Below are 13,969 nucleotides of genomic sequence, written 5' to 3'. Positions count from 1 at the left end.
ACCTGCATTGGTACGCGGCTGTCATCGTTGGCACCTGTCGCAGGACCGAGAAATAAGCCGCGTTCGTTTCAAGCGGCATGTGAATACCTACCGTCTATTAAAGAATGCCTGCTCTTATGAAGATCCCTTCCAAATTGCTAAATATGTTTTTGGCGGTAACATTGTGTAAAACGTATATTAGGCTGAAATATCTTACGTTTGCAGAAATTTGCTATAATGAAATAGTCACGCATTCATCACCATTTGATAGTGCGGCATTTTTTGAATCAACACTGATCATTTAATGAAAAGTGTTGCTTTTTTTAGAAATGTATTAAATTCACAAGACAGGTTTAGGCCTCTATATTAGGCCATAATCAAGTGCGCCGGCCGAGGTGGCCGAGCGGTTCTAGGCGCTACAGTCTGGAACCGCTCGACCGCTACGGTCGCAGGTTCGAATCCTGCCTCGGGCATCGATGTGTGTGATGTCCTTAGGTTAGTTAGGTTTAAGTAGTTGTAAGTTCTAGGGGACTGATGACCTCAGACGTTAAGTCCAATGGTGCTCAGAACCATTTTTTGTATTCAGTACAAGTCAGAAATAATACACAGCTTTCGTTATGCTGTAGAGCATCAACATCAAATGATAAACACAAGGAAGGCTAGTCGATTTAAAGAAGTTTTGTGCTCAATGACGTCATGAGAAAATGGGTGTTTCGTAATTATAAAAACGTTCTATCTCAAAAACTGTTAACATGCTGTAGATAAAACTGTTATATTCCGACGTGCTTCAGAATTATGAGTGCATGTTTTTAAACATAAAAGCTGAAAGTAATTATTTGGAATCAATAAAAGTGTAAAATACTTTCAATGCTCGAGATGTCCGAGTCTAGCGTAAGGTTATGACCTCTAACGAGTAAAATTAGAACTACCGGAAACCACTGAGTGCTATCGCATAGTCTAGACGCATCTTCATTTACTTACAGAAATATGTTTACGAACAACTAGCTACAGCTGCAAACCTATGGAAGATCTTTAAAGAAGTTATCAATAACCGGGCGGCAGATATAGAAGAAATTGGTGGTGCCTAATGTGCATTACCCATTAAGGGTTTTTCCCTTGGTTTATTCTTTTCAGATGAGCATATATTTCTGTCTCTTCATAGAGGTCTATAAAGTATCAGACTATAGTTTTTTTTTTTTTTTTTTTTTTTTGTAATTACGACATGCCCATTTTTCTCATGCCGTCATTGGGCGCAAAACTCTTTTAACTCCACTAACTTCAACATTCCCGCTATTAGAGAAAGTTTGAAGTACGTTTCCGGACCAGTTTCAATATGTGAAGATTTTATATTTTGCTCTGACTTATAGGTCTGCCGGCAGAGAAAATTCGTTTTCTTGAAGCACGACAGTGCATTGCACCTTGCTAGAAAAGCGTTCGACACTGTGCTGAACTGTCAACAGGTAACAAATATACGACAACATGGAGTTTCTGTTCTAATATGTGATCTAGTGGAAACACTATGGACGAACAGAAGGCAATGCAGTGCTGAAGATGGCAGGCGGGCATGCGGTGTAGGTTTCTGCTGTGAGGTGAGAGAAGAAAATGCAGAAGGACTGCAGATAATATTCCTATTTGTAATCGAGTTGACCGTGAAGCTCTTCCCTGATCATGTTAATATGTATAGTGAAGAATGATCACTCAATAACAGTCCCAACGTCCAGAATGCCTTCGACAATATCTGCACGTAGTGAGGCCGGCCACTGTGGCCGAGCGGTTCTAGGCGCTTCATTCCGGAACCGCGTTGCTGCTACGGTCGCAGGTTAAAATCCTGCATCGGGCATGGATGTGTGTGATGTCCTTAGGTTAGGTTTAAGTAGTTCTAAGTCTAGGGGACTGATGACCTCAGATGTGAAGTCCCTTAGTGCTCAGAGCCATTTTTGCACATGGTGAACGGAACGGTAACTCTCTTCAAATGTCAATAAATAAAAGACAATAAATCCATGAAAGTGCATTGAATCCGACAACGGATTTTGTTACAATCCTGCGACCGCTGTAAGGACTTTAAACATGTAGAGGTAACAATGCGAAACAAGAAAAATGAAAAGGAAGGAAGATGGGAGTGTAACGTCCCGTCGACAACGTGGGCAATAGGGGCGGAACACAAATTCTGACTAAAATGGATTGGGAAAGAAGTCAACCGCGCCCTCTCAAAGATATTATCCACGCACAGTAATTTAAGAAAATCAAGGGAAAGCTAATTCAGGATGGCCGGACGTGGGTTTGACACGTCGCTCTCCCCAGTACGAGTCTAGTGTGGTAACTGCACCACCTCTTTCAGTAATACAAAGTAATGCCAAGTGTAATAAAGAAATAAAACCAGATATAAGAAAAACGCATGGAATGCCAATTTATTGGAAAATTTCTCAAAAACGGTATATATATCTAAAAGAGACCTTTTTTAATCTCTGCTAAAAGGAGCGTAGTCTTCATGACGTCATTTTAAAAACAAAGCTTGAAGAATTCGTAATTCTGTCGAAAGGCAGTAACTGACCCCTGTAGTCTACAATGAAATATTTCCGTCATCCGCGGGGAACATACAGGAACTTACTGACGAAAAGTGAACATTCTCTTCTCAAAAAGCTGTTAATTTAAGGAAGCAGTATTTATACAGTTCGAGCGCGTGAGAGACACATGTACCCTTGCACATTTGAAGACTGACAGTGGAGGTATTGTACAGTTCGCATGCTTGACATTTTATACAGGAACTCGAAAAAAAATCTTGAATATTTTAAAGGTGGTAGTATTCATCGAAACAAGAAAAATAAGTCCAATAAACATGGGTCCGGAAATGCATAGTTTACTAGATAAACACGTGTTTATAGGAAGTTCAAATGGCTCTGAGCACTATGGGACTTAACATCTAGGGTCATCAGTCCCCTAGAACTTAGAACTACTTAAACCTAATGAACCTAAGGACATCACACAACAAACAGTCATCACGAGGCAGAGAAAATCCCTGACCCCGCCGGGAATCGAACCCGGGAACCCGAGCGCGGGAGGTGTTTATAGGAAGGGCTGCGCGACTCTTGGTTGCAGATATTAGCACAGTCACTGCATTGGCGCATCCTCAGCCGTGTCGGCAGAGGGTACTATGATGTCGTACTCAGAGTACTCGGTTGCGTGGCTCGAGTCGTGTTGCAGGCTACTTTAGTTTTCGTCGTGTTTGTGTGCGTTATTGTACATTACTGTGAACCCTGGGCACGTGACATGGTGTTTTACCTTTTTCAAACGCGGATTCAATTACATGTTTACTGTTATAGCGCTGTTTGTACACACAAACGACGTAGTACATTTACATTTTCTCTCTTCCAATCGTTAGCAATGGACGTCTACGATTCGACAAACGAAAAAGCGGATATGACATTCTGCTATGGATTAGCAAATGGACGTAGCCTTCGAACCCGTGCCCTCTACGCTGAAAATTATCCACAGTGCAGAGTGCTCCCTGATAAGGTATCCTGCACACTTTTCCACCATCTGAGGGAAAAATGTATCCTTGCACCTCGGTAGAGGACACTGGAACGACCTGCACAGTCCGCACGCGTGACATGGGGGAATGTGTGGTACGTTCAGTGGAAGAAATCTCTGGGACCAGTGCCCGACGGATAGCAGCAGCAGAAAACATGCCTCACTCTCCTATCCTGGGGTACTTCATGAACAATTGCTGCACTCATATCATCTACAGCGCGTTCATGCCTTAAGGCTACAGGATCATTATGGCAGACGGCGGTTCTGTCAATGGCTGTTGCAGAAGTGTTCCGCAGATCAACTGTTCACACCCAAGATTGTATTTACCAATGAGGCAGGGTTCAAAAGAGATGATGGTATGAACTTCTGTAATCAGCATGTATGGACAGAAGTAAATCCCCAAGCAATTCAGGAAAGAAGGTATCGACACCGATTATCAGTTAACGTATGGGCGGGAATACTTGGCGACAGGTTAACAGGGCCTTACGTGCTATCACAATGGTTAACTGGGGCATATTATGTGGACTTTCTCATTAATGTTTTGCCTACCGTGTTGTAGGCTGTTCCTTTGCAACAACGAATACAAATGTGGTTCATGTGTGATGGCGCACCAGCAGACTTTCGTCACTACGTGCGCGAACATCTGACGCAGGCATTTCAGGACCGCTGGATTCGTCGGGGCTGGCGGCGGGGGGTGCATCTTTGCCTGCACGTTCACCAGACTTCAGTTCCCTAGACTTTTGCTTACGGGGACATTTGAAGGAACTGGTCTACGCCACGCCAGTCAACGATGAGCGAACACTATAGGTTTGCGTCTTCAATGCGTGCCAGCAGGTAATCGTACAACAACAACCGGGTATACTTCAAAGGGTGCATCATTCCTTATGCCAGACGGTGCATTGTCACGACTGGACGCCACGTTAAACATCTCCTGTAAAGACCTGTTTATCGGAGAAATTATGCTTTTCCGACTCATATTTTTGCTCTTATCTCAGAAAGTATACATCTATGGATCCATGTTCATTGGATTTATTCTTTTTCTTCCGATGAGTACTGCAACCTCTCAAAGTATTCGACTTTTTTGTGAACACCCTGTATTTTCTTGTAATGATAAAACATGCAGGCAACTTTTAATCTCCCTATAGACAAACAGAACAACAGCGGAAATGTTTTATAATATGAGAGACACCTTCGATCATTTACTGCACAGCGAATTGGAGAATGTACAGAGTGTATCAGTAACATTTTCACAAACATTTGGTGCTGCTTACTGGCACCAAAACGAGGGGAAATGTCGTATTACCATCTGTACCAAATTGCTTCATTATTTTGTAACTATATAAAGAAGATTTTATATGATACCATTCATAATGGATTCTTCGAGCCATTTCCAACATGTTTTTATGTGGATTTAGTTGGGATTCTCTTCGAGAGGTTGTTAACAACTTCTATAGCTAAGCTGCCTCTCTTCTTCCTGAGTATAATTTTCCGATAATTTGAGAGACGAGGAATTTTCTGCGTAATGTGTCTCCGAGGACTTTCCACGAGAGCACTTACCACCTTCAGGTCTCTCATGGTGTCCGAATCACGTGAGAGGTTCTCTGAGAACATGCATTATCGCCTCTACAAAACTGGTTCTTTAGTGTTTCAATAAATATCGGTCTGCTTTCACAGATCTATTGCGAGGATATGGATTTTGGATCAAGTCGTGTTTACAAGAGAAGGAATGTACAAGAGGCATATCTGGGCACGAGAGAACCTATTCCGTGTCTACAAATAGTTGTCTCTAATGAAACACCATACATATATTCTTAGTGATTACCTTATTGGGCCGGACATGCTACCACCACATATGTATTACGCGTCCTTAGTCATTTATCGCCAGAACTTCAGGAGAATGTAGTGGTGAACGTTCATCAAAACACATCGTTCAAGAACGATGGTGTTCCTACGTCCTTTGATGCTTGTGACAGATAAATTGGGGTGTACCGTATTAGAAGAACAGAACCCGATACTTAACCCAGCAAGTTCCTATACCATACTTTGGGCTATATTTCTTGAGGTAATCTCTTACCTAAGAAGCAACTTTTTATTAGTGAATAGGGTGACAAATTCAAGCTGTTCTAGCAACACGTCATTATGTAACACATGTAACATGTAGTAACGAATGTTATCGATTTTCTCTCCTGAAACCCTTTCCCAAGTGAGGAACAAGCATGTTTTGTGTGTTCACGTTTCCATGCCCTGCACTTCCATGGGTGATGTTGCTGTCTCATAACGCTGAGATCGTCCGTTCAAGTCCAACGTCGAGCTTCATTGTGTGTTTTAAATGTGGCTTAACATTTTGTGTTCTACATAACTAGCAAATCTGAGGTCATAGTATGTGAATAAATCGAAATAATACGGCGAGGCAGCTAAGACGATCACCCCAAAACATCCACGATGAATAAATATATAAACGTGTGGTTTACAACAAATTGTAGAGGACAATTTGGCAAATTTCCTGAGGTTAGCTAGTAATTTTTATCGTTTATATTCGCCAAATTACGGCACCGACTGTGTTTTCTTCTAAGGGAACTATATACTTTTTTTCTGTGGCATTTGAAAGAATCTTCTAACTTCAACGACTAACATGTACGGCACTTGATAAAATAGTACCAAGATGAGATCGCCGCAAACCACTGCTCAGCCGTCAGGAGAAAAGGTTCAACACATGTCTGCCCTATTGTACTAAATGTACGTAAAAACGTGACTCAGATATGAAATGAAATTACCGTGTGGCATTATTGGCCGGTAGGCCTTGTCCGGGGAAGTTAGGCGCCGGGTTGCAAGCCTTATTTTAGATGACGCCACATTGGGCGACTCGCGAATCCTTGATGATGAGATGACGATGAGGACAACACAACACCCAGGAGAAAATTTCCAACGCGAGCTGGAATAGAACCCGAGCCCGCTCTACGGGAGGCAAGCGCGTTACCACTTAGCTAAGTACGTGGACACTGAGATATGGTTCTTGTGTTTGCCTGTGCGCTCGAAGCCCACCAGTCTGGGTTGTGCCGTTGTAGGAATCAGATAACACACTCGTAACGTTGTTGAGACGTTCACAGTGATACGACAGTCGAAAAAGTAAATATCGTCTATCGCAAATATTGGCAAACTATTAAAGCAGCGGAGCGGTTGTATGCCGAAGAGTATCCAGAACATTCCAAGCACTCACGATCTGTCTTTGCAAACATTATAAAAAGGAGTTTTAGAACTTTAAGTGTGGAGAATAAAATACGGCAAAGAAATAGAAGAGAAACCGATGAGACAAATGAAACTAACATTTCATCAGCAGTACCACGCAATACATATGTTCCTAAGAGGCATCTGGGAAGTACAACAGGAATCAACCAAACATATGTTCCGTGAACACTACATGCCACCGCATTTCATTCCCTTCATATTCCGCTACATCTACAGATTCATGGCAATGACTTTAAAAATTGATTGCAGTCCTCCAAATGTTATCTACAAAAAGCGTATAGTGATGGGTCATACCTGTACAAATTTTCCTTAGGGCAGGAGCATCGTTTACAAACCATGGGAAAGTCAATCTTCGCAATATGCACTAATTGTTATCTGAAAACCTACGCTGACTCAAAGAAGTGCATAAAAACAACTTTCTTGTTGCATGTTTGTCAAGATCTGCATCATTGATCTCTGTTTCATTGATGGGAATCTTAATACGCTCAGGTACATTGAGTTTCTAAAATGTGCTGCTGCCGTAGTTATTGGAAGAGAGCCCACGGACATGACGCATTAGTGTGGGACCAAAATGACAGATGTCTCTCCCATTCCGTACATGTAAAGACAAATACTCATTCGGGAAATGCAAAATGGTCTTCACAGTCACCAGACTTAACGCTTATATACTTTATCTGCAGACAAAATTAAAACAAGAGGACTATTAAGAAACACTGACAATTCCCGAAGGCATGAAATACTTCATAACATGGGTCTATGGTGGCGTTAACTCCAATTGAAATTCACCGTACGGTACTGTTTCTCCAGAATCACTTTATAGCGTGCAGCAATGGTCAAGGTCAACATTTTGAGCATTTGGTAGACAGCCGTGGCACTAAACACGCGAACCGTACCCGAGTTACTTGCTCATTTGTATTTGGTATAACAGGGTAGACGTTTGTGGAACCTTTTCTCCTAACGGCTGGACAGTTGTTCGTGCGCTGTTACCTTGATACTATTTGATAGAATTCCATACGAGTTATGTTGTTGAAGTTCTCATAGACGCATCTTTCAAATGTCACAGAAAGACGTGTACAGTTCCATTAGAAAAAATAAAGTGGTAGTCGCAATTCGGCGACTATAAACGACAAAAATTACTAGAGATAGTCGGAAAATTCGCCGCATTGTCCGCTATAACTTGGGGAAAACCGCTCGTCAATACACAGGTTGGCCAGAAAGAGTGTGAAAAGCTTGTAAGAGTGTTGCAGGATACGATCTGTTGAGAAATATTTGTTACGATGAAAATTCGATACATTGTGCCGTTTCCGAGTTAATTAGCATTTAAGTTAGCCAATCAGGCCGTTGTGCGTGCAAATTCAAGAGGCCTGCCAAATACAATTAGTGTCAGTTGTTCTCATCGCGTAAATACAGCGCACGAGACTGCTCAGTCTTTGGCTCGGGTGCGATACATACTACCGTCCCATGTTCTATTTTTCTATCGCCCCCTTGATCGGTTTTAGGGAACCAAACGAAGAACATATTTTGCGACACCGTCTCTAGCTGGACGCTTGAATCTGCGCGTACAACGGCCTGATTGGCTAACTTCAATTCTAATTAACTCAGAAAAGGAGCAACGTATATCATTTTTTTCTTAACAATTGTTTCTCAGCATAACCTACCCTGGAACACCCTTACAAGCTTTTCAGGCTGTTTCTGGACGCCCTGTACTTATTCTTTCTGGGTATATTTAGGGTGGCCTGTCTTTGGCTGTCTCAACCCGTGTACGTATAATGCGTAATTACGAGTGTGTAATGATGGATGGATGCATGGCACATATGATTGGTTGTTATGCTACAACACGTAAGCCAATCATCTTAGTATAAAACCTTGTTCTATTCGTTTTCTCGGATCTGTACTGTGACACTGTAGGTTTAGGTAACAGAGTATTTGGACATCTTGTACGTACCGTTGCCAGAGTTTGAAAGTGAAAATGAGAGCGTGTTGTAGTCCCAACCTTTGTTGATTTACAGGGACTTAACGATATTTGCAATTTGAGTCTTCTTCCCCTTCGTCTCCTTCTTCTTCTCTTGCGTTTTCCAATTTCTCTAGTGTATCGGTACAATTACACGGGTTTGGTAATATTAGCGACAGTTGGTGCTCGGATGCCCTTGCTGACGCCACCACTCCACGAGGATGGAATCTGAGCACCCCATCTGTCTTCGTTTACAGTAAATCTCGTGATCAAGTGTGAGAGCCTTCTCTAATTGTTTGCGAATTGTGTAGCAGAGGCAGGGCATGGGTTTGGGGACCAGCTTAATATTTACATACTTGGATGTGGAAAACCGCCTAAAAACCGTACCTAGACTGGCTGGCCCAACTTCGCTAATCCCTGAAGTGGATTCGATACGGTGCGGGCTTGCCTACCCTAATCCCGGAGGTGGCCTCGGCCGTCTGGGAAAAGTCACTGAACTAAGTAAATACCGACTCTGCTGTTTGAGTACACAGTATGTGGTGTCAGTTACGATACCAAGTATTCGATAATTTCAGTTGCAAGAAATGTCAGGCTATCAGTTCCTTAAGTATTGAATGCTGTTGGGGGAAATAATAAGTTTGCACTACTATTTAATGATAATGAAATTTTGTGCACTATCTTTGTGTTACACAGAAAACAAAATGGCAATGGTTAAAACCAGGTGGCATTTGCTGCCTCTAATGAACAAAATAGGTTTCAACAACATAGTAGTATTAAATATGTACCCACTGCCTTGGAAAAGTAGATGGAATACTGATTTTATACTCATGCAAACGCATCGCAATACTTACATGTTCTCGAATAATGTTTTACCCTTAAAAGTCTTGTTCTAAACGAATGCATTTGCTTTAAAGACAAGCTTATGGTACTACATTGTAATACTAGTACGAATGTGTAGCACAGTGTGTAGGTACTATTTTGTTTCAGGCTGGAATGGTTGTATTTACTGATTACCTTTGTAAATGCCTAATTTCTGTGTATGGAATATTCGTCCAAAAATGTGTAAGTGTGTATTTTACGTTACATGCAAGCAGGGGCGGTGGCAAGGGACGGGGGGTACTCCCCATGGAGTATCATATTATAATGGATAAAATGACTTCAGAAATCAGCGATTATATTACTTCAAGAGATTCAATCATTTTTTTATAATTATGTAGCAATATAGGTTGCAATGTATTCCAAACACATTTTAGCAAAGTAATAAGAGTGGCAAATAACTTACTACTTAAACCAATAAATATCATTTAATTTAAAATAGGCGTCTTATTATTTATTAATACACAGTTTTTATCCTGAACTCCAAAACAGTTACCAAACACTACTTTAAGCAACACCACATTTTACCAATTTGTCGGTAGAGAACTCCAACTTTACTTTTGTTATATCATATTCCATTCCCCCAAACACCCCCACCCCCTCCCCATTAGCTCCCCCCGCTTGACCGACTTCTAGAATCAGCCTTGCATGCAATTTCTACATGAAAACATAGGACAGCTTATCTATTTAGCATTGTATTCTAAATAAACTCCTTCGTATTAAGGAGAAGCTTAAAAATACCTACTAAAGCAGTAAACACCTTTAGATTTTGTCGGTGTCATTACAAGTGTTCCAATATTATCGAGGTATCGATACAACTTTAGGTGTTGGCAGTCGATATCAAATATAGCATCTACTCTGATATTGTAACATCCGTATTTATGACACATTTACGATACACTTGGATTGTGTGCAGCTAGATTAATTATATTATCGATTTATTCGTGTTTTGAAACCAACACATCAGTTTTCTGCAGCAGCTTCAGGTGTTTTTTTTTTTTTTTGGGTCAGAGTGAGCGAGTCTTGTATGTTGCCGCAGGTGAGCCCGTGCCCGACGAACCCACCTGCGCCGCCCGGCTGCAGCGGCGGCGCGCCCCCTGTTGGTGTGCCTGGCGGTGGCGGGGCAGGGGGAGGGAATTCGACCGCCTGTTCGCCTTCGCCTGGACCCAGGAGGCCGTCCAGCGCGTTGCTGCATCCCGACCACGCCAGGTGCGTCCATACACCACACTAAGTAACACACACGGGGAACGGGTATACGTGCAGATACTTCTATGTGAGGTGCCTTAATACGTACACACATAAATCTGTTGGTTGCGTTTTCCCTGCGTCGAGCAGTCTTCTCACAAACACGTAACGAGCTTTAGGACCTGATGATTTCTCCATGGTCGTAACCGCATCTCCAAGTAGACTACGCCTGTCATTATAGATTAAACGTTTTGCGTACAAGTAACCCCGCTTCAACACCTGACCTATTGCCTCAGGGAAAATAAGCATCAATAGCTTTCTTGTGCCACACGTACATGGAGGTACTAACCAACTTAAAACATATGACTTGTAATAGCTATAATGATTAGTATGCAAATGACATAAATGCCAATGTAATCTTTTTCATTGCACTGGCCCCAGTGACCAATAGAAGTACCTGCACTCACACTCTGTGAACAGCATGGTTTCTAAGATTTTGCCAAATACACTGTACATATTACTCTATACCGACAAAAATGGGATGAGTCGGTTAATGAGCAGTTTGACTGAACACTAAGAGGCTGATACTGCAGTATTTCCAAACCTGTGGAATACGTTGATTAAAATGTTAGGCTTGTACTAACTTAATTTCAGTACAGAGAAAACCTATTTATAAAGATAAAGAAAGGAGCGAGTATTTGATGGCTATTCAGTGTGACTAATTTTACTGGAACTTTTCAGATGGATATCGTAATACAGTATTCTCCATGGATGTGCATGTGCATTTTGTCGCCAACTTTCAGCATCTGAGATTCAAATCATTGATTTGTAAGATACGGCAGGTTTATACCGACGGGTATCACAGACAGCTGTTGTGCAATTACTGCAGAACGATTGGTGACAGTGGTCAAGGGTGTGGATAGAAGAGTGGGCATGGGTTATACCAGAATACATCATCATAAGACGGTAGAATAGTTAGAATGGCTCTGAAAATGGCAACAACTGAAGTCCGGGCAGACGTTTCAGGCAGTGTGTCACGACAAACCATCGGAACAAATTACCGGGTGCTGAGTTGAGATCTGGAGTTCTCGTGCACCATTACCACTGATGTCGTACCATAGACAATATGGTGTATAGCCGGAGTCAAATAGTAGACTGAGCGACTTTCTGTGATGTTCAGCCGGCCCCTGTGGCCGAGCGGCTCTAGGCGCTTCAGTCTGGAACCGCTCTGCTGCTACGGTTGCAGGTTCGAATCCTGCCTCGGGCATGGATGTGTGTGATGTCCTTATGTTAGTTAGGTTTAAGTAGTTCTAAGACTAGGGGGCTGATGACCTCAGATGTTAAGTCCCATAGTGCTTAGAGCCATTTGAACGATTTGTGGTGTTCAGCACTGTGTCTCACTTCTCTTTGTGGCGGTCAGATAGACAAGTGTCCGTGGCTGATCAGATGAAGGCTCAAAGAAACAAGCGATTTTCGAGACCCATATATCTCCAATTCCTAGATAAGATAGTAGGGATGTATTGGAAACGACAACAGGAGTAATTTGGTAATTTTTGAATGGATGCTGAATGCACGCCAGTAACTGAAAAGTGTAGTAAACACTGTTGTCAAAATCTTTACCATCAGGTTCGAAATGACATATTCCTGCAATTCACACCAGAAATGCCTGGAGGAATGTCCGGGCCCTTGACTTGTCTGAACAGTCACCCATACAATATGTCTGCGATACGATGGAAAGAAATATACATACATACCAGCCTCCCATCGGTAATGTTCATGCGCTGACCCTGCACATGATTCAGCCATGGCAAGAGATTCCTTAGCACAACATTAGGAAGTTGTTGGCTTCCATGCTACAAACAATCCAATAGTATATTTAGGCCTGTGGTTGTCACAGATCAACTGATGTTGATGCATATCAGTTCCAAATGGAATGAAGTAACCTTTTAATACTCTTTATTTGATGAACGCCTCTGTAGAGTTCGATACACACTGATGAGTCAAAACATTATGATCACCTACTTAATAGCTTGTTTGTTCGTCTTTGGAACGAAATACATCACAGATTCTGAGTATCAGCTATTAGTTTCTTGGTAGGTTTTTGGAGGTATGTGGCATTAAATATCTACACACAAGTCATGCAGTCCGCGTAGTTGACGGGCCGCTGATTTGCGCACGGTGGAGGCGCCCGATAGTGACCCAGATGGTCTCCATAGGATTTTCATGAGGTGGATTTTGTCTCCGAGACGTCAACGTAAGTTCACTACAATGCTCCTCAAACCACTTTAGCACGGTGCTGGCCCCGAAACACTAACATTTACAATGCTGAAAGATGAGATCGCCATCGGGTAAGAAGAGATGCAGGTGGTCCGCAGCTGTCAGCGTGTCTTCAATTACTACCACAGGTCTCATACAAGAGCAGGAGAATGTCCTTCTTACTTGTTAGTATATAATACAGCTACCACCAGCTTGCGTCTGTGGCGCGCTGCACGTTTCGAGCCGACGTTCACCTCGATGACTGCGTTTGTGGAGACGACCATCGACCGTGTGTGGCAAAAATGTGATTCACCTGAAGAGCTGACACGTTTTCATTGATCGACGGTCGAATCCAGATGGTCTCGTGCCCACGGCAATCGTAATTGACGATGTCGTTGGTATATCATGTGAATAAGTAGGGGTAGTCTGCTGCGGAGCTGCATATCCAACAATGTACGGCAGACGATGTGCTCCGAAACACTTGTGCGTGTACCAGCATTGTGCTCTTTCGGCAGAGATGCCACAAATCACCATATATCCTACTTAACGGAGCAGATAAGTCACGGAACACCACGTTCTATGAAGAGTCGTGGACGCCCAACCGTTTAGCGCCTAGTGGTGGTTGCATTACTCTTCTACCTCTTTCCGTAGATGCTCACGACAGTAGCGCGTGAACATTCGACCAGCTTCGCCATTTTCGAGATACTCGTTCACAGTTTCTGCGTAATGATAATCTGCCCTTTTTCAAAGTCGCTGATCTGAATGGATTTCCCCATTTGCAGCCTATATCTTCGTTAAAGTGATCCTCTGTCCGTTTCTGCTCCACTTGCATAATTTTGTTACCGCGTTAGATGCCTGCAACACTACCAGGCTGCATCCAAAGTCGCAGTGTCCAGTGGTCATGGTGTTTTGGCTTATCAGTGTGCAGGATGTAACGAGTAGAACTGC

At 42.5% G+C, this 13,969-nt stretch overlaps 1 protein-coding gene across 1 annotated transcript in view; it reads left to right on the top strand.

The window, feature by feature from the left end:
* LOC124594379 (collagen alpha-2(I) chain) overlaps positions 1 to 13,969 on the top strand; it is a 129,938-nt gene that overhangs the window by 101,850 nt on the left and 14,119 nt on the right. Inside the window, exon 4 of the mRNA XM_047132748.1 lies at positions 10,620 to 10,789. Within this exon, the coding sequence (XP_046988704.1) occupies positions 10,620 to 10,789 (170 nt within the window). The remainder of the gene's footprint in view (positions 1 to 10,619; positions 10,790 to 13,969) is intronic.

Source organism: Schistocerca americana, chromosome 2 (genome assembly GCF_021461395.2).
Source record: "Schistocerca americana isolate TAMUIC-IGC-003095 chromosome 2, iqSchAmer2.1, whole genome shotgun sequence".
Classification (NCBI taxonomy): Eukaryota; Metazoa; Arthropoda; class Insecta; order Orthoptera; family Acrididae; genus Schistocerca; species Schistocerca americana.
The sequence above is the reverse complement of the archived record's forward strand: the minus strand, read 5'-3'. Positions and strand labels throughout refer to the sequence as shown.